This window comes from Bombyx mori, chromosome 21 (genome assembly GCF_030269925.1).
Source record: "Bombyx mori chromosome 21, ASM3026992v2".
Taxonomy (NCBI): Eukaryota; Metazoa; Arthropoda; class Insecta; order Lepidoptera; family Bombycidae; genus Bombyx; species Bombyx mori.
The window spans coordinates 11,494,836-11,521,065 of record NC_085127.1 but is presented as its reverse complement, the minus strand read 5'-3'; the positions used below and the strand labels follow the sequence as shown (position 1 = coordinate 11,521,065).

General features: G+C 39.4%; 1 protein-coding gene across 4 annotated transcripts; it reads right to left on the bottom strand.

Moving 5' to 3' along the window:
• Positions 1-757: 757 nt before the first annotated feature.
• On the bottom strand, positions 758-23,672 carry LOC101745875 (phosphatidylinositol 5-phosphate 4-kinase type-2 alpha). Of its 4 annotated transcripts, none has more exons than XM_038018381.2 (11): positions 23,335-23,672; positions 21,534-21,631; positions 20,931-21,041; positions 20,620-20,787; positions 17,583-17,721; positions 15,880-16,010; positions 14,677-14,845; positions 11,907-12,070; positions 11,137-11,222; positions 10,238-10,308; positions 758-5,208 (listed from the first exon to the last, which is right to left on the bottom strand). In XM_038018381.2, exons 1-11 carry the CDS (start codon positions 23,461-23,463, stop codon positions 5,086-5,088), a joined length of 1,389 nt encoding a protein of 462 aa, XP_037874309.1. In that variant the 5' UTR covers positions 23,464-23,672; the 3' UTR covers positions 758-5,085. The 4 variants fall into 4 exon arrangements, with proteins under 4 accessions (XP_037874309.1, XP_037874308.1, XP_037874311.1 ...); XM_038018380.2 differs by having other exon boundaries at positions 11,137-11,249; positions 23,335-23,670; XM_038018383.2 differs by lacking the exon at positions 20,620-20,787 and having other exon boundaries at positions 23,335-23,669.
• Positions 23,673-26,230: the final 2,558 nt, after the last annotated feature.

Sequence of the window (26,230 nt, the reverse complement as noted above, 5' to 3'; positions counted from 1 at the left end):
ACGTTTGTAATTTCATTAACGAATAAATGTTCTGTAGGTGTTTTTTTTTATCAGGCGGTCCCTTGATAAGTTTAAAATTTGCGGTGCACCTTCCTTGAGGTGCACTGCGGTAGTCTGTTACGGACTTTAGAGTCAGCAAAACAATTAAAATAGATTGTAATAGTCTAAGCGTACTCAAAATACGATAACATTCAGCATGCTAGAAATGGGCTGATGGCACTGTACTATGCCATATCTTTATGTTTTGCGGCAAACGACAACTTTATAAAATCAGTGTAGCAAATTTTAAAAATCGTCATATCGTTTACTTGGAAAATTTGAAGCACGAACTCGTCTTAGATTTCACATAATATCTAAATCACATCATCTTTGCACATAACAATATGCTTAATTCCTATTAAAGTATAAATTCTATATAATATAATATAAGTACAAATACATTCATACTCAACAATATTTAAAATAAAATAAGCCAAGAACGTATATCGATAAAACCTACTAACATTAAAATCTTCTGGTCAGCACTAAAACCGCCATGTTTTGTGGCCAGATGACGTCACAGTGGCACGAATTTTTTGTTGACGTTTCATTTCCATAGGTTTCCTACTTCAGTGCTTTAGATACATATAAGCATACATGGCCTGAGTTTTAGCAACATGACGTCATTAATTTCCAAATATGGATATATCTCCTGAATAAATTTTAACAGTTTTCAAGTGCACAAAAAATAGGGTGTTTACTGAAAAAAAACAACATATCAATGCAGAAACTTTATAACCGAATATTTAAAAAAAATTAAGTTTCATATTTTCATTCACATATTATTCGTCTTTAAAAGAGCAGTACTATTAGACTAGAGATAACATATTAACCGCTTTGAATTTCAAAATAATAATTTCGTAGCGAAGCTATTTTCTGTTTTATCATTTTTTTTACATCGTCGTTGTCAATCGAAAATACCTTTCTGAATATTAATGAACGTATTGTCAGTAGTGAACAGCTTTCAAAAACATTGACGATACAGGAATACTAGATAGTGCTTGCAATCAAAGCACAATTAAACATACAAGAATGACATTCGATAAATTACATTTAACACGCTTTATGTACTGCACTGTAATTCAATAAAAGATCGACTGATTATTCCATGTAACGAAGGACCGTAACCTACTCACTTCGCTTTAGATTGCGGCCTCACGAAATATAAGCAAAACGATGTCTTATCACTCACTTATTCGCTACTTCGGTAAAGCTAAGAATTAGTTACACCCGGATGGGAGTTAATTTGGATTTTTAACCGACAACGACGATTCTTGTATACAACCTTCACCGTTTAACAAAATATAACTAATATTAGGTTAATCTACAAATCGTATTATAATAAATCCTCATTCATAAAGTCGAAGTTTAAAAAATTGTTGAATTTAAATCGAAAATAAAAAAAATTAGGAAAACGGCCAATATTTTTGTACCTAATACATTGCTGGCTGCTGACAAGGAGCGTTCATGATTAACTCAAATTATACAGGGTTTCCCAGAAATAATGGATAATCCTGAAACACCTCATAGTAGAGCTATTGGGAACACAAAACAAAAAATTTAAAATCAAGTTCTCAAGTAGTACCCAAATTACGTATTTTAAAAAAAAGTTGAAATTTTCCATACTGTTGTGCGTTTCTGGAATATACAACAGCTACAAATAAATGAAATCCATAGGCTTTTTGGTGTTATAATATTGTACATGGACTATACTAAGGAATATGCAGGAAATCGTATAGGTAGCTAGTGTATTTTTTTATAAAAGTAAATCTGAACTTAAAATTTATATCATGAAATTTGGTATTATTTCTTTATTTTTAAATTTGAGTGCCCGTTTGCTCAACTGTGAGGTGTTTCAGGGTTATCCATTCTTTCTAGAGACACCCTGTATACGTATGATACGTGATCTCAGTCCGACGTTTTTAATACTTTTCATGGCCAAAAAAAGTTCAGTCTCAATAATTCTATTGACCCAACTCGATCATATGAGGGAGCAAAATATTAATACGATTTGCAGATTTCGCCCATCCCTAAATACCAACCTAAACAATGGCAACACATATGACATCGGACCATTACAATGACATGACTAAACACATTGTTCAGGATCATAAGAAATCATTCGAAAATGTTATATATTATTTATTAACATCGCCGCGTCGTCTTGCTAACTAACACGTGACAATTTCATTTTTTTTAAATCCCAAAAATCTATTTAAACTAATATATCAGTGATACATTATTTGTGTTTAAATCAATCTAAGGAGAGTATTAAACTCTCTCTCTCTTCGATCGGTTCCTCACTGCTGAGGATCGTGACTCCGTCCGATTTCGTCAACCAACTGTCTCCATCGATCCCGCCCTGCAGCCCGGTGGAGTGCGTCGTTGATAGGTATCCCCAGTTCCTCCGCTATTTGGTCCGACCATCGTTTGGGACCTCTACCCCTAGGCCTTTTTCCCTCTATTTTACCGGTCACCACAAGGCGTTCCAAATTGCTGGTGTCCCTACGTGCAAAATGACCAAAATACCGCAATATTCTTTGTAGGCAGATTGTGGATAGACGTTGAATCTTTTCTATTTTTAACTGCCTGAGAATAGATATGTTGGTGCGGCGAGCCGTCCATGGTATTCGTAGCATACGTCGCCAGCACCACATCTCAAAAGCGTCGATTCTCTGCCTATCTGCGGCTTTGAGTGTCCACGTCTCTGCACTATATATATAGAGTATTAAACTAATGTTTTAAAAATATTTTATTTGCAAAGAAAATATTTAATTATTTTTCCTTTTTTCAAATAAATCCACAAGAATATTAGTTTATACCGTGGTATTTAATTTTTGAGGTAGATCTCATACTTCAGTCTTCTATAAGCCAGTTAAGGCTTTATTAAAGTGAAGTATTAAAATTTATTTTTTTAGGTATACAAAGCAGGACAACATTTTTCGTTAGCAAGACGACTTCATGATTCAAGTTTAATAATATAATTATCATATCACAAATCCTCGGATTCCAAATTGTTCCGTAATTAAAATACTGATTATATGAGAACAACTTTTAAATCTAATATTACGGTAATCGACATATTTTTGTCAATCGAGAGAAACATTCAGTTTAAGAGCTAATTAAAGAGCTACCCAAATATTTGCGACAAAAAGCAGTATAACTATTTATTATTTAGAAAATTTACGTACGGAATTTCGAAAAACATCAAAGTGAATAAATACATTTTAGAGTTTTCAATCACAAGACCATCGATTGTCTTATTCAACATCATAATAAATAACAAAAACTTATTTAATACAATTACTAATTTAACACTACCCTCTAGACAGAAACTAAGCATGCTAAGGATTATTGGCAAAAGTTGCAATATTATAAATATTATCATTGACACGAAATCTTTTTTTTTTTTAAACATATTTTTATACAACTTTACATTATAAGAAGAGGTAACAGGGAAATTTGTTACATTTTTTTTTCGACCATTTCAACAACAAGACTTACAATAAAATATCTCGTTTGTCGTAAATTTAATTGATCCACGAAATAAGAAGAGTTAAAGATACAACAATATATAAATTTAATAAGGCTCGTACATAGTTCAAGTATCGATCTGCATTAATATCGATAAGTTGAAACGAACACTATTTTTTTATCGATACATCAACGTCAACTTATGTTCAAGCTAGGCGACAGCGGAACGTCATACCAAGCTGACTATTTATTAAAAACCGTCGCGATTCGCATACAATTGAAAGTTACAGTTAAATTTAACTTTTTTACGTAAACATTCTGAATTTCAAATTTGTTTACACAATAGAAAACTACGAGTTTAATAGGTAGCTTTTTTTTATCTTTCTCGACAATGTATTATTATTTTATATAGACATGAAAATTCCTCCAAATTTTTCCTCAAAAAAACGAGTATCCTTCATTCAATAGTTAGGATCACGCTTTCTCTTCGAAAGAAACTTAAGATTTGGACGAATTTTCTTTGAAGATAAATAATTTTCGAAAATCTACGTTGGAATAAACGAACCTTTTAAAAATGTCGCGTCAAAGTATTTTGCGACATTCAATTTATCGCCTCAAAGCCGAGTGAAGACTTTAGAGAACCAGAAACAGAGCTGACCGACACCGCAGCATTGAACAATTTCCATTTAACATTTTTATTTTATTCAATTACGAATCGAAATTAACTTACCATTATTTATCATAGAATACTTGTCTTTGACAATATAACATTTATAGAGATGTCCTGCGTTACTATCGACATTATGACTCAGTTTAATATATCGATAACTATCGAATTTATATGATCATTTGTAGCAACATGTTAAGAATTAGGACTAAATTTCTACATTTAAATCCAAAAACTGAAACGATCGAATGATTTCTTCTCACACAGACATCTCTTTTTTTAAAAAAAAAACAAAAAAAACGCAATGCTTCCTTCAATATCTTCGCTAATTCGTTGAATTTCTAAAAGTGGCTCTACGTTCCTTCGTACACACGACACCCTGTAAACTCCAATATGAAACTATAACTAATCGAAAAGAAAAACAATTTAAATTATACCTCAAACAATTGAATTTCCTTTCGAACAGAAAATAAAACGAAAAAGCAATATTCTATCGTTATGTACACGAGAATTCGGTATACTTATAGAAATTACAAAAAAAAAACAGTAATTACAACGAATTGAATAATCAAAATTCGATTATATTAACGAACAATCGACCATAGACAATCCGAGACCTATCTCCTACGTGCAAACCACTAATCGAGTTGAAGGAAGCATCGCCTTTGATTAGGGATCTGCGTTACGCCGCCATTACGTCCGAACGCAGGAAAATATAACAAAGGCATTACAACCATAGACGAAAACGAATTTAACGAAAAAAAAACAAAAGCAAAGGGAAACGCAAATTAACTCTATGCGATTTAAAATTGTAACCTTATAAACTAAATAAAGGAAAGAACGGATCCGGCACGTCACAGCGCGCGGATTGCGATAGTTCGTTGAGTTCCCGCCGGGGGGCGCCGCTAGTTGCCCTCGATGGCTTTGGCTACGAACTCGATGAACCTCTTCCCGTACTGCTCGGGGTCACACGTGGAGATACCATCCACGTTGCTCCCGTACTTCACCGTCTTCGCAGCTTTGGCGGCCTGCAACCAGAACGACCCATCAGTAGTTTGTCCTTTGACGTTAGCACTTAAAAATCAACCTGTGTCAGTTCTTCGTGGACCACAGCAAAAGCACTTTATTCGCGAGGTATGTGTATGTGGTTTGTTATTTGCTGTTCGTATTCGCGGGATACTTTACTCCGAACATATAAAAGTCAAACACACCATTTCAACAACAACTATATTGTGTACAATATTAAAGTATAAACCAAAAGTAAAGTAAGCAACGCTGGGCACTACAAAGTACAAAATAAAAAACTAAAATTATGTTTTTACAATCAACTTAAATCGACGCGCGCGAATCTCTTTGCATGACGTCACGGGACACCTGCGCGTTCGGGAACCCCGATCGCGTCCGATGACGCCCGAGTGCGACCGAACGTTGCACGCTACATATACATTCCGTAAATATACCCCGAAAACAGATACTGTAAATATAAAATTGTAATTTACATACATATTGTTACGCCGGTAAGAGTAACGCCATCTATCGCCGAATAGCCGAAAAGAATATCAAAGGAACTGGTAACCTCGAGAACGATCGATAAATACTACGCCATTTATTGTCAGATAGCGGAAGCACACATCGAAGCTACTCGACTTACCCAGAATGTTCTCGACAAATCTAAGAGTGCCGTATCGACTGTAAAAGCGTTGCAGAGATGGAACGAAGTGAAAGAAGTGAATTGAGAATTTTAAAACGCTCGTTAAGTGTTTTAAGTTAAATAGAGTTTTAATTTGCATTTCGGTAGATTGTATATTTACCTCGAACTTCAACGCCTAAGAATATGTAATTATAAGAGGATACATTTCTAGATGACCAAATAAAAACGTACTTTAAGCAAAGTTGTAATAAGGTCTATTTTACTTTTTTATTAGTCCATTTGACGATTACTTTTAGTTGCATACAAACAAATTGAAATCCTTATTATCAATGTGTATGTACCGATGTATCGATTAGATACACGAATAAAGAAATCTTTAGCCACGAACATAACAATTGGGTTGTTTTTTTTTAATCTGCGAATGAAGGAAGCGCGAACAAAGAGTTTTTACTGTAGTTGAAATTATTCGTTACGTTTATAAAAATGCTGAAGGGCATCCTCCGCGTTAATTAATAGTAGGTTAAGTAGTGTTTTGTTTAATTGTATATTGTGAATAAATTTATTTCCTTACATTACAAGTTAGATTAGTTTTCGTTATCGTGTTGTCTTGTCGTATAACTGTAAGGAACGTTGTGTACAAATTTAGCACTATGCCTTGTTTTATCGTGCGCACATAACTTATATTGCAAGCCAGATTTTGTTTCTTTTTACTTGTGTTTTTTGTGTGTCTTTTTAGCTTGTTATGTGTGAGCCTAATAAATAAATGAATTCTATAATCGAAATGCGAGATCAAAGTGTCGAATTGCGATGTGTAACAACCGTTCAATCCTTCAAAGTGAAACGCGTGACTGCTTCGCGGCAGAAATGCGCAGACCGGTTGTACCTATCCAAACCGGCTTACACTCTCAATGTAAGATATGTACAATAGTCGTTCGTTGGAAAAACTTGCCAATGTTTTTTTTTTTTTTTTTTTTTTTTATTGCCCTTGTAGGCAGACGAGCATACGGCCCACCTGATGGTGAGTGGTTACCGTCGCCCATGGACTTCAGCAATGCCAGGGGCAGAGCCAAGCCGCTGCCTACCGCTTAATACTCTCCACAAGCCTCGTTTGAAGAAGGACATGTCATAGCGCTCGGGAAACACCGTGGAGGGGAGCTCATTCCATAGCCGGATGGTACGTAGCAAAAAAGATCTCTGGAAACGCACTGTGGATGACCGCAGTGGCTCCAGGTAGTATGGATGAACTCTACTCCGGTGGCGGGCGGTGCGATGGTAAAAACGAGATGCCGGTATCATCTCGAACAATTCCTCAGAGCACTCCCCATGGAACATGCGGTACAGAATACAGAGGGAACCGAAGTCCCTCCGCAGACCCAGAGGCTCCAAACGATCCGTGAGAATGGGATTATCGACAATCCGAACGGCCCTCTTCTGTATGGAGTCAAATGGAAGAAGCTGGTATTTGGGAGCCCCGGCCCAGAGATGGGAGCAGTACTCCACGCGAGGCCGGACTTGTGCTTTATAAAGCAAAAGTCTTTGTCCAGGCGTGAAGTACCGCTTTGCTCTGTTGAGGACTCCCAGCATTTTGGACGCCAACTTGGCTTTGCCTTCCAAATGACTCCGAAACTGGACATCGCTCGAAATGTCGACCCCAAGTATCCCGATACTCTCGGAAGGTTGCAGGGATACTCCTTGGAATTGCGGCGCCATGACAAAGGGGTCCTTCTTCGCAGTGAACGCGCAAACTTGTGTCTTTATCGGGTTGAATTGAACTAAGTTCAATTCACCCCATTCGGAGACTCGCCCCAGAGAGTTCTCCACTTCAGACACAAGTTTTGATCGTCTCTCTTGCACCGCGCTCCGAGAGAGACTCTGATGGCCGATATATCGCGCATCCCCCGTGCTGTCATCCGCATAGCAATGCATGCCATCAATAGACAGCATGTCATTGATATACAGGATGAAAAGCGTGGGGGAGAGCACCGAACCTTGTGGAACGCCAGCGTTAATGGTCATGGTATCAGAGTAGTCACCGTCTACAACGACCGTGATGCTCCGCCCATCCAAAAAGCTAGCGATCCACTTGCAGAGTCCCTCGGGGATTCCGTAAGATGGTAGCTTCGATAGAAGTGCCCTATGCCAGACCCTGTCGAAGGCCTTCGCGATATCAAGGCTCACAGCAAGAGCCTCGCCCTTGCTCTCCAAGGCTTCAGCCCACCTGTGAGTAAGGTATACAAGAAGATCGCCAGCTGAGCGACCGTGACGGAAACCGTACTGTCGGTCACTGATCAGCTGGCGATCCTCAAGATACTTCAGGAGTTGTGTATTTATTATTCGCTCCATCACCATGGAAAGCAAGGAAGTTATCGCGATAGGCCTATAGCTCGACGGGTCCGACCGGTCACCCTTCTTGGGGATAGGGTGGACGTGGGCGGTCTTCCATGAAGACGGAACCCTGTTAGCGCAATAAGAGAGGCGATACAAACGCGTTAGCGCAGGTGTCAGCACGTTTTCAGAACCACTGCGGGGATGCCGTCTGGCCCACTCGACTTATGGACGTCCAGGAGTCGGAGCTCCCGCCTAACTGCACACTGTGTGAAGCAGATATCCGGCAGGGAGCTATCACACCGGGGGATGTTCGGTGGTGTGGCACCCCCGTCGTCCACAGTCGAGTTCGAGGCGAAGAGTTTGACCAGAAGGTCAGCCTTCTCTTTCGCGCTGTGGGCCAGAGTGTCATCGGACTTGCGCAGTGGTGGGAGACTAGACCTGCAAAAGTTTCCTTCTGCAGCTTTGGCGAGCGACCAAAAAGCACGGCTCCCGGAGGGATAGCTCTTTAATCGCTCGCCAACTCTAGCAACGTGCTCCGACTTCGCCTTGGCAATTACCTTCTTGTAGGACCTGGAAGCGGCGTTATATTTCCGCCTTTCCCCTGAGATGTTAGGATCCCGACGTCTCCTGGCATTATCCCATGCCACGTATGCGGACCGCTTGAGGTGTGCAGCATCCCTACTGGCATTGTTATACCAGGGTCTGCTGCGACCCCCAACGGGCACTTCAGAGGAGGGAATAAACAATTCCATCCCCCGGAGCACCACGTCTTTAAGACGGTCCGCACAGACGTCAGGATCAGCAGAGGAAAAGCAGAACCGCCCCCATGGGTAGGATGCGTAAAATTCACGCAATCCATCCCAATCTGCTGACATATACCGCCAAACTCTACGATACCCGGTCGTCGTTCGACGACTAGGACGAGAGAGTGGTACGGCAGCACGAATAAGGCAGTGATCAGACGATCCAAGCGGAGCGTCGACCACCACACTGTATCCGGCCGGATCCGTGGTCAACAGAAGGTCCAACAAAGAAGGTTCGTGCCCCTCGATATCTGGGACACGGGTGGGCTGTGTCACCAGCTGGGAGAAGCCGTAGGCCAAGGCGAAATCGTAGGCAGTCCGACCCGGGAGGTCAGTGGTTCTGGACCCCAACCACTCTTGATGGTGAGCGTTAAAGTCTCCAAGAACCACCACCTCCGCAGATGGGTACTGCTCAAGCACGCGGTTAGTCCCCTCTTGCACATGCTCAAACAGAGTTGAACCTGAATCACTGCTGTGGGACCTGTACAGGCACGCGTAGATTCGGATACAGCCCCCGTGATCCACGCGCAGCCACAAGAGGGACAGGTCCCGTTGTTCGAGGCCCCGAAGACGGCGACAACAGACATCCGCCCGGACGAATACGCACACCCCGGCTTTACGTAGGAAGTTGTGCTCCAATACGTAGCCGGGGTATTCAAGGTATGAGGTATCGTCCGGAGCAGATATCTGCGTCTCCGTTAAAAAAAAGCAGGGCAGGCTGCGCCGTCTCGAGGTGGTGGTGTACGGCGTCAAGGTTGCTATGTAGGCCCCTGACATTGCTGAAATCCACATTAAATGTGGAATGGGGAACCGCCTGTAAAACCCTTTTCTTTTTTTTAAACTTCATAAATTATATTTCCGGAGAGTAGGATTAGGAGAGGTAGGATGTTGGAGGTGAGATCGAGGCAACACCTGAATGAAGCGCGGATCATAGTACGTGCTCGACCACGGGTTGCGCGAGAGACTGACGCAGGGCATGGAAGGGCCCCCAGTCCACCCTGCGTACGATCGCCGGGATCCACTCCGGTCTCCGACTCCGGCACGACGACCGCACGACAGGATTTTACACCGGTTGGCGGGACAGCTTCCCGGGGCGGAGTTTAGTAGAGACACCCGGGTTCAGGTCCCCTACTGACCGGCGGGCGGCAGCGGATACCGTTTTGGTATGTATGTATAATGTATTGGAAAGAAATAATTATGTTTATAAACAACATTTTTTCATATCTAATGTTGATACTTCTATTGAAACTAACAAAAATTACTTTTTAAATTTACCTGCTTTTTGACGCCGTAGTGTGTGAGAACGTCGATGAGAGCTACAAAATATATCTCCTTTTTAGGGGCACCTAGAAAAAAAACAAAAAATATCTATATTACATGAAGCAAAAACTTTGTACCCCTTTTTACGAAAATTGCGAGGACGGAGGAGTATGAAATTTCCCACACTTACAGCACTTACAGACAATATAGAAAAGGAATGCAGAATGTTAATATTTTTTAAATTATGTATAAAAAATACATTAAATCAATAAAAAAAACATTACACACACATATATGCATATTATTTGTTTATTGTCAAATTTTTCTTATAGCTTATAGACTGGTCAAATTGAGAATAGATTAAATATTCTTTGTCTTTATTAATATTTGTCTAAAGTGTAGTCTTGGCGAAATCTGTGATTATAGAATCTATGTTTTTTTTTTTTTATTGCTTAGATATGTGGACGAGCTCACAGCCCACCTGATGTTAAGTGGTTACTGGAGCCCATAGACATCTACAACGCAAATGCGCCACCCACCTTGAGATACAGTTCTAAGGTCTCAGTATAGTTACACCGGCTGCCCCACCCTTCAAGCCGAAACGCATTACTGCTTCACGGCAGAAACAGGTAGGGCGGTGGTACCTACCCGCGCGGACTCACAAGAGGTCCTACCACCAGTAATTACGCAAATTATAATTTTGCGGGTTTGATTTTTATTACACGATGTTATTCCTTCACCGTGGAAGTCAATCGTGAACATTTGTCAAGTACGTATTTCATTAGAAAAATTGGTACCCACCTGCGGGATTCGAACACCGGTGCATCGCTACATACGAATGCACCGGACGTCTTATCCTTTAGGCCACGACGACGACTAACTGAATGGTTCAGTAAATTGTCTCTAGAGCGTACCTTCCTGGCTGGGGATGGCGTAGATGTCCAGCTCGGGGATGATGCCCTCGTACCGCAGCGAGGTCTGGCGGCCGAAACCACGAGGACTGTCCGGTGGAGTGTTGTAGCCCCATCTAAAACAATGTACACTTTACTATTCCACAAAACACAACTGCGTCTTCTCGCATTAAAACTGTACTAGTGACCCCGCAGTAGACGAAATTCTCGACTATAATTAATTGAAATTATATTGGTTCGATTGTCAAAAAATAATATATTCGATAATATAATCCACAGTATTCGTTAAAACTGCACTATAGATCAATAATAATAAAGACAAACAATATTAATCTATTTTCAATTCGACCACAGACAAACAATAACAAAAGTTTCCCAATTGACATTAAGCAAAGAGTATATTTTTATGTACATTTGACTTCATGGCTTCTTCTTACCAATTAATATACAGTTATCATACTATTTTGTTTTGTTTATTTTAAGTAAAACTTGTCGTATACCGTTATCTGCCCACTGTGGTAAAAATAGGTAATTTTTCCTACCTAGTCTGATAGGCTTGAGAGGTTATGTCAGCGTCGCCTTAGCTAGTAGGTGAGCTCACGGGGCTCAAACCGGAATGTTGCTAACACTGACCCTAGCAAGAGAGCAGTGCTTCGCAGAATCTACCACCGGATCGCGTAATTAAGAAGATCCGGCGAGAAACTCAGTGTGCTAAACGATTAGTGTTAACGTGTAGCGGCTAGTTGTCGGCGTGTCGGCGTGTCGGCACGTACCCGTCGGCGTGCCGGTTGTCGGTGTCGGAGTCGGAGTCGGTGTCGCGGTCGGTGTCGGCGTCGGGCGGGCGGGCGCGCGCCGCCTCCGCCTCCGCCTCCCCGCGCCCGCACTCGTGCACGCCCAGCAGCAGCGAGTAGTCCATTAGGTGCAGCTTCGTCAGGAACTGAACGCAATCATTATTATGAATAATTAATATATTATTATTTTGAAGTCGTCGTGGTCTAAAGACGCTTATGAATAATTAATTATATTGGTTTTTTATCAAAAAAAAATTATTATGCAAAAGTACTATTGTTGCTAAGAATATTTTTGTGGCTCTTTAAAAGCTTTGACATTTTGCAAATTGTAATTTTTGGCTCTTGCGACTGAAAAGGTTGCCGACCTCTGTAATAGATTTCTATAATCACAGATTTCACCAAGACTTGTACACTTTAGAAAAACATTAATAAAGACGAAACAGTATTTAATCTATTTTTTAAGGGATTTTATAACCTGGTAACTGAGACCTTTAAGTCATGTCTTATTTTAATTTATATTGGAAAACTAATACAGGTAGTTCGCATTATGCTCTGTAATTGGAAAACTAATACAGGTAGCTTTCCAATTACAGAGCATAATGCGACTCAGTGACGCACAATGCCGAATTATGCTGAAGCTTAGTTGAGCATTATGCTGTAAAGCGCTCTTGTGCTGTAATTGGAAAACTATGATTCATATTTTTATGAAATTGATATTATGGAGTGAAATGATATGAAGATGATTAATTTGAGCCATTAATCAACTGGGATGAAATTAAATGAAATGAAATGAGATGATATGGGATGAAATATAATCTCAGTAAAATGTTGATCATTTACTAAGATTTTTTCAGTGGACTTTTGGAGGATCCCGAGAAGTTACGTCCAGCGGTTTTGTTTCATTTTCCCACATTTGTGCACTTTCACAGATATTAAACAGTTAATAAACCACCATTATTACACATTTAACCCGAAGAAACACTAAATAGACAAAATAAAACAAATCACACAACTTCACTCCTCGCGTTCCCGCCAAAAAGTCATATTTAATCTATTTTCAATCTGACCACAGACTATAAGCAATAAAAAAAGTATGACATTAAACAAACAATATGTATGCGTGGGTGTATCAAATACACGGTAGTGTGTGTAATGTTTTTATTTATTGATTTAATGTATTTATTATGCATAATTTAAAAATATATTAACATTCTGCACTCCTTTTCTATATTCTTTATAAGTGTGGGAAATTTGATACTCCTCCGTCCGCGCAATTTTTGTAAAAAAGGGATACATAGTTTTTGCTTCACGTATTAACATAATATAGATATACTCCTTGTATTCTGTGTATTTAATACTTTTTTTATTATGCTTAGATGGGTGGACGAGGTCACAGCCCACCTGGTTTTGAAGTGGTTACTGGAGCCCATAGACATTTACAACGTAAATGCCGCCAGCCACCTTGAGACATGAGTTCTCAGTATAGTTAATATAACAAGTGGTCTTTTATCAGTCGCCTATAAATACCTCCTCAATTAAAGTCCTCCTCATAATTGGCAAGCGATTGTTTACTATCCCTATCATTTACACTCTTATCATTATCGCACTCCGAGAATCTCACTTGACTAACAGATTCTAGATAGAGATAGGTCAGTATGTAATATCGATGCGTTCACTTATCAATATTTTAACGGACCCTTCAATCAATAAATTTATTAAGACTAACACAATTAAGTAAAACATATATATAGTCGTTGTCAAACCAAAATCTGCTATGTGCACTTTTTGAGATTTTTACTTTTTGACCTTTTCGTATAGTTCACAGCCCTATCTACCGTATAAAAAAAAACTGTTATGTGTCTTAATATTTAATAAGCTTTAATATTTTATAGCTTTCATTTGATATAGTTCTTAAAAATTTACTTTCATAAAATTTGATATGAAAATATTTTTACTCGTTAATTCAAAATAGAGTTTTTGCACGTAGCAGATTTTGGTTTGACAATGACGATATGTAAAATTTTATTTTATTTTTCCCTTCGATTTTATGTCCGATATTTCCCGTACGCTGCGGCTTGGCTCTGGCCCTCGCATTGCTGATGTCCATGGGCGACGGCAACCACTTACCATGCGGTGGGCCTTATGTTCGTCTGTCTACAATGACAACTAAAAATGTTTTAAAAATGTCTCTATAAATTTTCTAATCAGATTCTATTAAACTGCATCATAGTTTTTGTACCAGATATTCTGGTTGTCGACATTCAAGGTGTGTAATTAATTCGAATACTTTTTTTATTGCTTAGATGTGTGGACGAGCTCACAGCCCACCTGGTGTTAAGTAGTTACTGGAGCCCATAGACATCTACAACGTAAACGCGCCACCCACCTTGAGATATAAATTCTAAGACCTTAGTATAGTTACAACGGCTGCCCTACCCTTCAAACCGAAACGCATTAACTGCTTCACGGCAGAAATAGGCGGGGCGGTGGTACCTATCCGCGCGGACTCACAAGAGGTCCTACCACCAGTAATTACGCAAAATTATAATTTTTTGGGTTTGATTTTTATTACACGATGTTATTCCTTCACCGTGAAAGTCAATCGTGAACATTTATTGAGTTACGTATTTTATTAGAAAAATTGGTACACGCCTGAGATTCGAACACCGGTGCATCGCTCAACACGAATGCACCGGACGTCTTATCTTTTAGGCCACGACGACTTCGAAGTTAATTGGAACACTTGCTATACCTCGACGTCAGCGGTGAGGGTCTCGAGAAGCTTCTCCTTGGCGGCCTCGCCGATGTCGATGCGCACGCCCTGCTTCAGGAAGTCGTTGTCCTTGAGCGTGGGCAGCTCCTTCTCCAGTTCCTTCTCGGAGGCCTCGCGATCCACCGTCGACCCCTTCAAATCGTACTTTCTGTAACGGAGTATGTTTTTAGTGTTACTACAACCGCATACAATCTTGGCCATTGAGTTTCTCGCCGGATCTTCTCAGATATCTATGGGCTCCAGTAACCACTTAACACCAGGTGGGCTGTGAGTTCGTCCAACCATCTAAACAATAAAAAAAAAAGTGGATCGCGTTTCCGATCCGGTGGTAGATTCTGCGAAGCAAAGCTCTTGATAGGGTCAGTGTTAGTAACGCATCTTGGTTTCCGCAACTTACCTACACGTTAGCATTACGCTGACACAGCCTTTCAAGACTATCAGCTTAGGAAGAAAAGTACAATCTTAAGCCTGATAACGAGCTCAGGGCCCACCTGCTGTTACGTGGTTACCGGAGCCGGTGGACAACAACAAATACCGATATCCCCCTTGAAACTTCGAGTTCCGTGTCTCAAGTTTATAGGTCATCGGCTGCCCCATCCTTCGCCGCGGCGATAGGCAGAGATGGTAGCAAATAACCGAGCGGATTCATTTTAAGCCATCACTATTTCGCAACGGCCTGTAGTTTTTTTTTTTTTTGCTATTGCTCTGGAACTTGTTATTTTATTTTCTATAACTAGTTTGGATGCTCGCTCGCTATGTACACTGATATGGGTTTTCTGAGTAGACATATCATTTAGGTTGCAATCCAGATCAGATTTAGATACTATCAGCTGTACCCGTCCCCTTCGCTTTGCATTTAAAATTAACATTATTATTTCTCACCCCCACAAAGATTCTCATCATTAACGCCCTCGCAACTGGTGTAGGGAGTCCAACACTCATATAATATTAGCCTGTCTATCCGTCTATCCAAGCCTATCCGTTAAGTACATGTATTTTCTACATGTATACCAAGTTTCAAGTCAATCGGATGCATGGTTCAGTAGTTATAACGGAGCATCCATAAAAACCACTGTAAATTTATATATTAGTATAGATTTAAGTATGACTTAGTTAATATGTAATGTAGTGTGATGTGTTTTGAGAACCATTAAAAAAAAAAAAAAGAAAACTACAGATTACCTGTGTATATTGAGATGGTTGGAGAACACGTTCCTGGTAGCGACCAGGTAATGCTCTATTCCGTCGACGGTCAGTCGGTACATGCCCAAGTACTGCGGGAGCAGGGTCTTGCCGTGCCTCTCCACGATGTACTGTTGCCAAAACAAAAACGTTCACGTGACTCGTTCATCCATTCATTCGTTCGATATTATCTGTGCTTATTATTTTGTTCATCACGACATATGAGTTTTTAGCGGGAACGCGAGGAGTGAAGTTGTGTGATTTGTTTTATTTTGTCTATTTAGTGTTTCTTCAGGTTTAAATGTGTACTAACGGTGGTTTATTAACTGTTTAATATCTGTGAAAATGCACAAATGTGGGAAAATGAAACAAAGCCGCTGGACGTAACTTCTCGGGATCCTCCAAAAAGTTCACTGAAAAAATCTCAGAAATGACCACCATTTTACTGATTATATTTCATCCCATATCATCTCATTTCATCCCAGTTGATTAATGTCTCAAATTAATCATCTTCATTTCATTTTATTTTACTCCATATTATCATTTTTCATAAAAATAAGAATATAAATTAAAATAAGACATGACTTAAAGGTCTTAGTTACGAGGTCATAAATCCATTTAAAAAAAACACGACATAGTGGTACTACTGCACATATAACCGCAGATTGGAAAGGACTTTTGGCGGGAACACGAGGAGCGAAGTTATGTGAATTGTTTTATTTTGTTAATTTATTCATCAAATTTATTCTGTTTATGATTAAAATAATCTAACTTTGCATAAGCGTGCTTACTGCGTGCAAGGGCTCAATTTCAAGGTCATGATTTTAGGTTTTTTTTACTAAAATCGCATTACATCTCCTATATCTAGAGATCATTTTACTTCGTACTCTTGGCAGCCCGTTAAAAGTTCTGCAAATTACAGCATTAACGAATAAATTTTGAATAACGCATCGAACATTCTTTTCGTATTTGTAATATCCGGTACTGACCTCGAAAACCAAGTTGTATTGTTGTCGAATTAAAGATTAGATATAAAATGACAATCAAAATATGTACAAACTGATAAATTCTAAAACTCATCATCATCATAATCGGTTGCTCTTGGCAGAACAGTCGTGGTCATGTGGAATTCTTGGCTCATTAAAGCCTTGACACATATTTTCCACAGTTTGCGAACCGAGGCCCGGCGCACACACTCGTTAAGTGGGGTTTCAGTAAGGTCTTTCACCTGATCAGTCCAACGCATGGGGATTCGTCTTAATTCTAAATCTAGCACTGTTCAAAAACGTAGGCGATTTTGATTAACACAAACTTTTATGTGTCGCATCATGACCCAAGTGTTACACACGTACATTTGTAATCAACGTTCTTAAGTTTAGTTCAAACGTAAAGCTGTAAGCACACGTCTATTTACCGCACTGATAGATTGGTGACAAACTTCACGGAACTGATTGGTTCTTGTAAGAAAACTGCATATATTTTGCAGACGAAACTTTCAAAAGATTCTCTGTCAAAGTCTTTTAAAATAATCGGGAATAAAGACTGCAAACGATTTGCATTTTTACCGAAACTTTTGAAAAAGGTTTGACGCTTTGGTCTTCCGAAATAAAGACCGGACGTCAATCAAGATACTCAGTGGACTTACAAATTGACGGGGACGAAAATGAAGAAACGAGACTCCGATAAAAAAAAAATCAGCTTACTGGATGATAGTGCTTCAGAAACGAATGCATCCTCTCCACCTCTTCAGAAGTCAGGGTCTTCAGGATGAACAGGCGATCGTAGCTCTGGTAGAACTTCGCACCAGACTTACCGGACGAATCGTCGGGAATCGGCTGCGACCTGCAGACAACAATCATTCGCTTAACCGACATACAAAAATATAATTTCCGCGATATTTACAAAACAGCAATCTGAAAGTATTCATTTGTAATTAATTACAAAGATAAAGATCGTTTGACGAGCAAACATAATCATGTTTTAATCAACCATTTATTCTACATGAAATTAAATTGGTATCAACAAAGCAAGATGGTGAATATTAGCTACGTACTTTCGACATGTCATACACAGATTTTTACTTGAACAACCTTTCCTCTTATATAAACTATTTAAATATATAGATATATTGATGTACATAATAATAGTTATATTACGAAAAACCACAATTCGAAAATCTTCACACGCCAAATAACTCGTACACATAAAACTTTGATGCGTTATGTATATGTAAATTTGCTTTTGTATTATTGCTTTCCTTAGCCGATTTCGGCCGCGGCGACCATTTCAACTCAGTTTCCAATTGTCACGGCGTGCTCGTGTGCGGCTGAGCTAGCCGATCTTATTCCTAAACGTTCGTGCACATTGAAGACACAGGCGAGCACACCAATAATGAGGTTTGACATATCAATGAGGCGCGTAATGTGTGAAGTCAGCTGAGCGGTTATAAAAGTTGTAGGAGGCAGCAAAAGGCGGGCGTGCTTTCTTTATTCATCGCGACCAGATTATTACTGGAGCCCATAGACATCTACAACGTAAATGCGCCACCCACCTTGAGATAAGTTCTAAGATCTCAAGTATAGTTACAACGGCTGCCCCACCCTTCAAGCCGAAACGCATTACTGGTTCACGGCAGAAATAGGCAGGCTGGTGGTACCTACCCGTGCGGACTCACAAAAGGTCCTACCACCAGTAAACAGTAAGTAGTTTTCCATTCTGGTAAACAGTAAGTAGTGATCGTATAGCGTTTTGATACGGAATCCAATCTGTTTTCTTTTCCCTGCCTATTCATTGGTAGCCTAAGAGGTTATTCCAGCAACGCCCAGACGGGTAGGTGATCTCGCAGGGTCAGCCTGAGAGAATTTGCTAACACTAGCCCTAGCAAGAGCAGTGCTTCGCAGAATCTATCACTGGGTCGGAATCGCGACCCACTGAGAAAATCCAGCGAGAAACTTAGTGAGCTAGCTAGTAAGGTTGCCCACGACTGGTTTATAAGAACAATCCAGACGCGAAAGTTATTCAGGCTGTCGATGTTGGCAAACGACTTCCAGACTTGATGAAACAGATCAGCGGTAAATCTTGTAGCGAATCATTCCTTCTTAGGGTATAAGTTGTCTTTTTTTTATGCGAGTAAAATCAGTGTACTCTGTATCAAATTCTGTTTATGTTACATGCATAACAGTAAATCTCGTTTTAAAGAGAAAGAGAGCATACTTTATTGCACAAGAAAAAATTATGAATACTGACGATATGTACAATAAAGAGATCTCTTTCAGACGACCGTTTTCATCTGGCAAAACTATTAACACATCACGTTATTTTACAAGATTGAAAATGTACGATAAAAAGATGCGTTTATCATTCAACTGCTATTTAGAATAAATTTTTCAACTTTTTAAAAATTAAACACAAACATGTTTCTTACAAAATGTTGCTCTATGTTTTGGCAAAATATTTATGGCCAGCCGCCTGCCTGACATCAGCCCTCCTTGGGAATGCTTTTGTTGACGTTGGGCTTAGGTTATATAGAGGAAGAGGTAGCCGAAGAAAAAATGGATGGATTGCGTGAAAGACGATATGTGTAAGAGCGAAGAAATGGTAGGTATTCGCGCCGACCCCAGATGACTGGGAGAAGGATAGGAGAATGATGATGTCTCTTACAAAACAGGTGCTTTTAGGTACCCCAAGCACCGGTCATCGTTTTCGTCGAACCCGTTCTCGCCAGATCTTCTCAGTGAGTCGCGTTTCCGATCCGGTGGTAGATTCTGTGAAGAACTACTCTTGCTAGGGTTAGTGTTACCAATGACATCAGGTTTGAGCCCCGTGAGCTCACCTACTAGTAAAGGCTACGCTGAAATGGCCTCTCAAGACCATCAGCTTAGGTAGGGAAAAAAAAATACAAAACACATTCCATAAGTCGTTACAACATTAGTTGTAGCTTTGAAGTAGTACTTACACAGGGTACTTTAAAGATACTGGTGATAATATAATGATAAATTTATCATCAATCTTGAGGTGTTAATACATACATATTATATATAGAAGTCTCCATCTTTTACAATAATAATACGAACCATATGCAAATTATTAATTTACATTTCTCTTTATACTTACTTTAGCATGGAGTTCAAAACAGACAGTTCATAAGTCGTGTTTAATGCGCATCAATGCTCACTTACCTACGTGCGAAACGTTCTCGTGTTAATTTAATTGTTTGTGCTTCTGTTAGTGTTTAAAATAAATAACAAAATAATGTAAATTTACAAATAAAAAAAACACAAAAATACGTTAGGTATGTATGTACGGTAGTGACTGTGAACATTCTGTTCGGATCGTAGCTATGTGCCGTGCGACGATTTTTTTTTGACATGCTGTAGTACATTTTATTTGCGGCAAACAACGTAAGTCGTGGGAGCTTGTAAGTAAAGATCAGGGTCACGTAATTAGGGATCGAGAGACACCGCCCGGACAATTAACAGGCGCCATTCGTTACGTTACCGCTGGCACCCAACAACAAATTGAATGAATTGAACACGTGACAAGAAAATTCAAAAAAAAAAAAAAAACAAGCTGTTAATCTGGAATAATGCCGACGGTCCTTGAACCAGTGTATCGGTGAGGCTGTGTCAGTACGGAAACATAACTAAATACTGTTACGTCAACGAAAAAAAAATAACTGAAAAAAAAAACAAAAACAAAAAAAAGAAAAAAGAAAAAAATCGTACACTAAACTCCGCTGACCTCAGTCGTTTGATCGTCAGACCGCGTTTGACGAAGGCGCTTGCGTCGTGGAATATGCTGTCCTGGTGGAGGTCAGCGACGCCGGTCGGCGCGGTCGCGGACCGCCGCAGCGAAGATATCGCTCTCTTCCGAGCCTTCGAGCGGAGGTAGTTATCTGGATGACTAAACCTAAGGACGGGACCGGGATGGACGCCAGAGCCAATAATACGGGACCAAAAATAAATATAAATAAATAATTCATACATAAATGATAATAAAGACATTTCGATTAGCTGTGTAAACACGCGTGCCGAATCATTTTGTCTCCTTACCTTGTCAGGGATTCTTTGTAGTCCAAATCGTCGATGGCGAATCTGTCCCTCAGATTCCTGAATACGAGCGGGCAGTACTCCTTGACCTTGAAATGAGATGGCATGTTCTCTCTGAAACAACAAAATTGACATTAACAATTTAACCCCTGGTGGCCCAGCAACACCACCAGTCTAAAACTAATAAAAATAAAATTGAAACTGACAATGACATGTTTAATCTATATTTGAATTTTGTATCTTTATTTAGAAGTACTTTGTTTATTTAAATTCGACACAATACATAGTTTAAAAGGTTTCATCACTTTATCGTATTATTGACATTAAAACTAGATTAGATTAGATTAACATTTCCATAAAAGGTAACATAGTAATTTTCATTGTCTTAAATAAGGAAGACAAAGGGATTGATGATTTTTTTTCCTTTCAACAGCTAGTGAATCACTGTAGCAACATTCGGGAAAAACCAGAGCAAAGATAGACCTAAAACCAAATGGGACATGGCATTTATCTATGAATAAAGTGCATACACTTGTGTCAGGACTACGGTATCGCTTTGTATTTTTCGTAAATTAACAATTTTCTATGACTTTACAATAATCTTACTTGTTGAACAGGTGGTTGTCGACTTTGAGCTTGGAATAAGCCCTAAAATCATCAGGCAGTAGCATAACTGGTATTGAAACATGACTCAGTTCATTAATCTGTAACAAATTTATTGAACAAATCAATTATGATTCACCTAATAGATTAATTTTATATTGATAATTTGTTTCTTTTAATGTACGTAATATATTAATGAATTTTAATTATTAAAACTTATAATATTGTTCTAAATCTTTCTTACTGTCTATTATACATTGTCGTAAAATAATATTATTTTTAACTAATTTAAAAAAGGGTAAATCTAAATTTTAAAAAATCATAAGTATTCTTCCAGAATAGCCCCAGTATATAGTAAAATGGAATATGTATGAGAGGAAAAGTGTACAATATTAAATATGATTAAAAAAATAACTGGTGGTAGGACCTCTTGGGAGTCCGCACGGGTAGGCACCACCACCCCGCCTATTTCCGCCGTGAAGCAGTAATGCGTTTCGGTTCGAAGGGTGGGGCAGCCGTTGTAACTATACTGAGATCTTAGAACTTATATCTCGAGGTGGGTGGCGCATCTACGTTGTAGATGTCTATGGGCTCCAGTAACCACTTAACACCAGGTGGGCTGTGAGCTCGTCCATTCATCTAAGCAATAAAAAAAAAAAAAAAAAAAAAAAAAAAAAAATAATGACCAAATACATTTTAATTATATGAAAAATTATTTACTTAACACAAACATATATTTTATCTGTACTATACATTTATTAAACTATATAAACATATACAAAGGTCTAGCCAAGTTATGTACTAAGAATGACACCTTTGTTAGTATAAATGCCCCTGCGTGTTTTGAGATTTGTGGGTTCAACACTTCAAGAAATGTTTAGTTTTACAGTAATTAGGAAGAAAAAGTCAAGTTGGCTTATATAATTTCGGAAGTCGTCAACAGAGCAGTGGTAGTTTAAGCCTTGACAAAAACTTAAGACAAGTAGGTGCAGAGAAAAATGAAAAAAAAAATTCATTAAAATTTAAGTACATAAACAGTGCGTATTTCATTAAGAAAACTCTTCCAATACACTTGTGATTATAGGAATAGTCATTAAAAGTGGTGAAAGAGAAAAAGTGGAAGTATAGTCTCAGGAAGATATAAGAAAAGAACATCTCCTATTGTAGAAAAGCCTCTAGAGCAGCTTGAACAATCCGGGGAGCTTTATTAGATTTTTTTAAATTAAGTTGTTTGTAGTCGTTTTTGTCTTTACAGACCAGATAATCAAAGTGCCCACCCCGACAGATAGATAAGAAAATATCGCGATCTCTCTGTGATTAACAATAACACATGTTCAAATGTCCGGAGACCGAAAACGAAGTGGAAGCATAAATTCAGTTCATGCATCTAGGTTTTTTCTTTTTTATTTCTGAGTTAACTGGGTAGTTTCCGTTGACATAAAAAGTATTTTAAGTGATGTAAATAATTTGAATTGTAATGATATTTAAAAAGCTATTGACTAGCGGAAACAACCGTATTTTAGTACTTTTATCTATTAAATCTAAAAAAAACTGTTTATTCTATTTTAAATCAATGGCAATGGGGCAGATTGCGATTATTGAAACTCTGCCAAATATACATACTAAAAAGGCGAATTCGGCAACGAAATCAGGAATTTAAATTGAATGGAAGTAGGTAGTGGAAGTAAACAGTGCGAAACCACAACAAACCTGTATTTGGAGAAATGACATAATGCGAACATGCACCAAAAATGAAATCGGATTAACAACCGATTTAATTAATGAAATGAAAAATAAATACTACCGTGTGATTAACGCCCCACATAAAAACGGACAGTAACGGTTCATTCGCACGAAACAATTTCACTTTTTGATGTTTCACACGAATATGCTTCTTTTTCAATTTACTCGGTCCAGTCGTAGGAACGGACATTTTGGATTTGTTTACAACTTAAAAGACAGTCAATACACAAGTAATACTCTAATTAAATTCGATAATGGCAAGTCAAACCATTTTGATTTCACAGCAAATTTAAAAAACTACGAAAAAATTAAAAATTTAAAGATTTTTAATAACGAAATTCAACAGCCATCTACAAAGACAACAGTTCTTTGACAGATTGATTAATCTGTAACTTATCAATCCAATGAAATGTAAGGTAGGCACTACACGCTTAAACCTTAGAGCATAGACAATCTATTTTAGCGGTATCGAAAACTACCATACTGAAAAATCGAATAAAATCAACAACGCGTCTCGTATCCCTTTTGTTAATATGAAGTTATTTAGGACTAAGCTACTGTAACAAAACTGTATTTTTCGGTAACGCCAACAGCTCACTCTTAACTTAAATTAATCAAAGAAGCCACTTTGCTTAGAACACGACGATCGCTCAAACATAAAACGAAAAATGAAATAATGCCATGCGATAATTTGTGTGATTGTGAATTATGGAGAATCTATTACACCACAGACAGAAGATAATAATATTCAGTAAGATATTTACGATAGTAAGACATGAATTGATAATGATAATAAAATCATTGATTCAACTAGAAAATTATTATTGTTTGATTTGTAATGGTATTACGTGTTACTATTTTTTGAAGTAGAATTAAGTAGATATGAGTCGACTAGTATCAAAGCCGGCAATGTGACTTTTGGACAATTACTGGTAAATCAGAAAAACGAATTATTGACTTTGTATTCCATTGGCAGTCACAAAACTCTTCTGAACGACATCTTAGATAAATAACAGGTTAAGTATTAACCTTTATTTAATGCAGGTTTTGAACCGTATTCTTTGAAGGAGACAATTATATTCAAATCAATCTGTATTGACATATCAATAACATTTTTTTGTCCAAATGCACAGATTGCCACCTTTGATAATAGACGACTCATATATCACACCTGTTAATAACGTAAAAATGTAGTTTTTCCTATCGATTTCCAAACATCAAAATTGAACATTAAAAGACTCACGAAATGTGTATCAAAAATGTCTGGATTAATGTGATTAAATTTCAAACTAAATAAAAAATTTTCAGTGAGTTTCTGTTGCTTACCCCTAACTAGCATGTAACATTCCCGTATTTCTAAAACCACGCAACATAGGCTTCTAGATTAATTTAATTTTCAATGCACTTTATAGAATGGTTAACAACACTTTTGCTTTAATAAATCTTTTTTTTTTTTGTCAGAAGGAAATCGCCGGACTCCCACCTTCCACTTGGGATGGAGGGTGGGGCATGTCGGAGTCGAACCGACTAAAACCTCCTGTCGCTCAACAACCAACGTCCAACCCTCGCATGAGACAGAACTCATGAAAAGGCAAGGGGAGGAGAGTGAAGCGTTTAGTGCGGAGCACATCTCTCCCATCACCCTCCCCCTCGCGACGCCAGGCCAGCGATCGTCGGCGCCACGACCACCAGCCCTCTCGGTCGGCAGGCTGTCCGAAGCCCGCCTAGATGGCGCCGGTTTGAATAGGTTATCCTACGAAATACCCCGCTGGGTCATTTCCCCGCGAGATCCGCCTCCCTGGCCCCCACTCGACGGCGGCGGGCTTGTGCGTCTCTCACGCGCCCCGCTGCCTCCTTCTGCGAGATGGTGCACTCGCAGAAGTCGAGCATCGCCTTCCACGACTCGTCGTTGTCGAGCATCGATGCCACAACACTCGGCAACGACAAGTCGTTTCCTATTTTTGCGACGAGGACACGGCGCCACCCCTCCCATGCAGGGCAGGCAACGAGCGTGTGCTCCGCCGTGTCCAAGTCGCAACCACAATGGTAACACTCTGCCGTCGGCTCGGCTCCGATCCGGTGCAGGAACTCATCGAAGCAACCATGCCCAGTGAGCACCTGCGTGAGCCGGAAAGTGAGGCGTCCTCTATCACGATTCACCCAATCCACAAGAATCGGGCGAATCGCCTCGACGGTCCTACGACCAGCCGAAGGATCGGTCAGCCGCCTGGACCATGACTCCAGCACGGACCGCCGAGACTGGGCCTTAATAAATCATAGCACTTGGAAGTCTCAAATTTAGGCCCTTTAAGAAAGAACCTTTACCCATTGTAAAAAAATATGTTCGTATTGTCAAATTAACGATAGATTTTCGTGAAAGCTCATCTAATAAGTAAGTAAAAATAAAGTTATCGATTGAGTAAGGAATTCTTCATGAGCTTTTTATTCAATTTCGTAATTAGCAGATTCCCATCTAGTGGGAGTGGTGAGGCGGCGCAAGGTGGCTCCTGTGCACCACTCACGGTGTATCTCCCATGCGGGACGTCCTGCGGGATCTGTCCGGGGATGGAATCCCGTCCTATTATCAGGACGGGTACCGGCGACGGCGAGCCCTTGGCGCGCACTTTGCGGTACCGTGCATTTCGTGGAGTCGGAGTGGTGGAGCTCGATGGGGCTTAGTCGGTAGTTGGTTTTCCAAGGGTAGCTCTTGCGTGGCTGAAACCATGCAGTGTCTCACGCGCCTTTCTCAAGGCGTAGTCTCCCGGAAGGAATTGGAAGAAGAGGAGGACCCCAATCTTCCTCTTCTCCCTCTTTTTCTCTGAAGGCGCCGGAGTCCAACATAACCCGGTCTGTTACCCCCCCCGACCGGGTATCCGTAAATGGATTCCCCAGCGTTAAAAAAAAGGAATATATATTTAATAAGTATGTACTATGTAACTACTACAACCAACATACAA

Bases quoted from the DNA above. Each gene is read 5' to 3' on its own strand.
- LOC101745875 (XM_038018380.2), bottom strand. From the start codon at position 23,463: ATGTCCGTTCCTACGACTGGACCGAGTAAATTGAAAAAGAAGCATATT. The intron at 21,042-21,533 runs GTAAGATTATTG...TTGTTGTTTCAG, and splicing joins GACAACCACCTGTTCAACAA to AGAGAACATGCCATCTCATT. The intron at 12,071-14,676 runs GTATAGCAAGTG...GATTGCGTTCAG, and splicing joins CCCTCACCGCTGACGTCGAG to TTCCTGACGAAGCTGCACCT.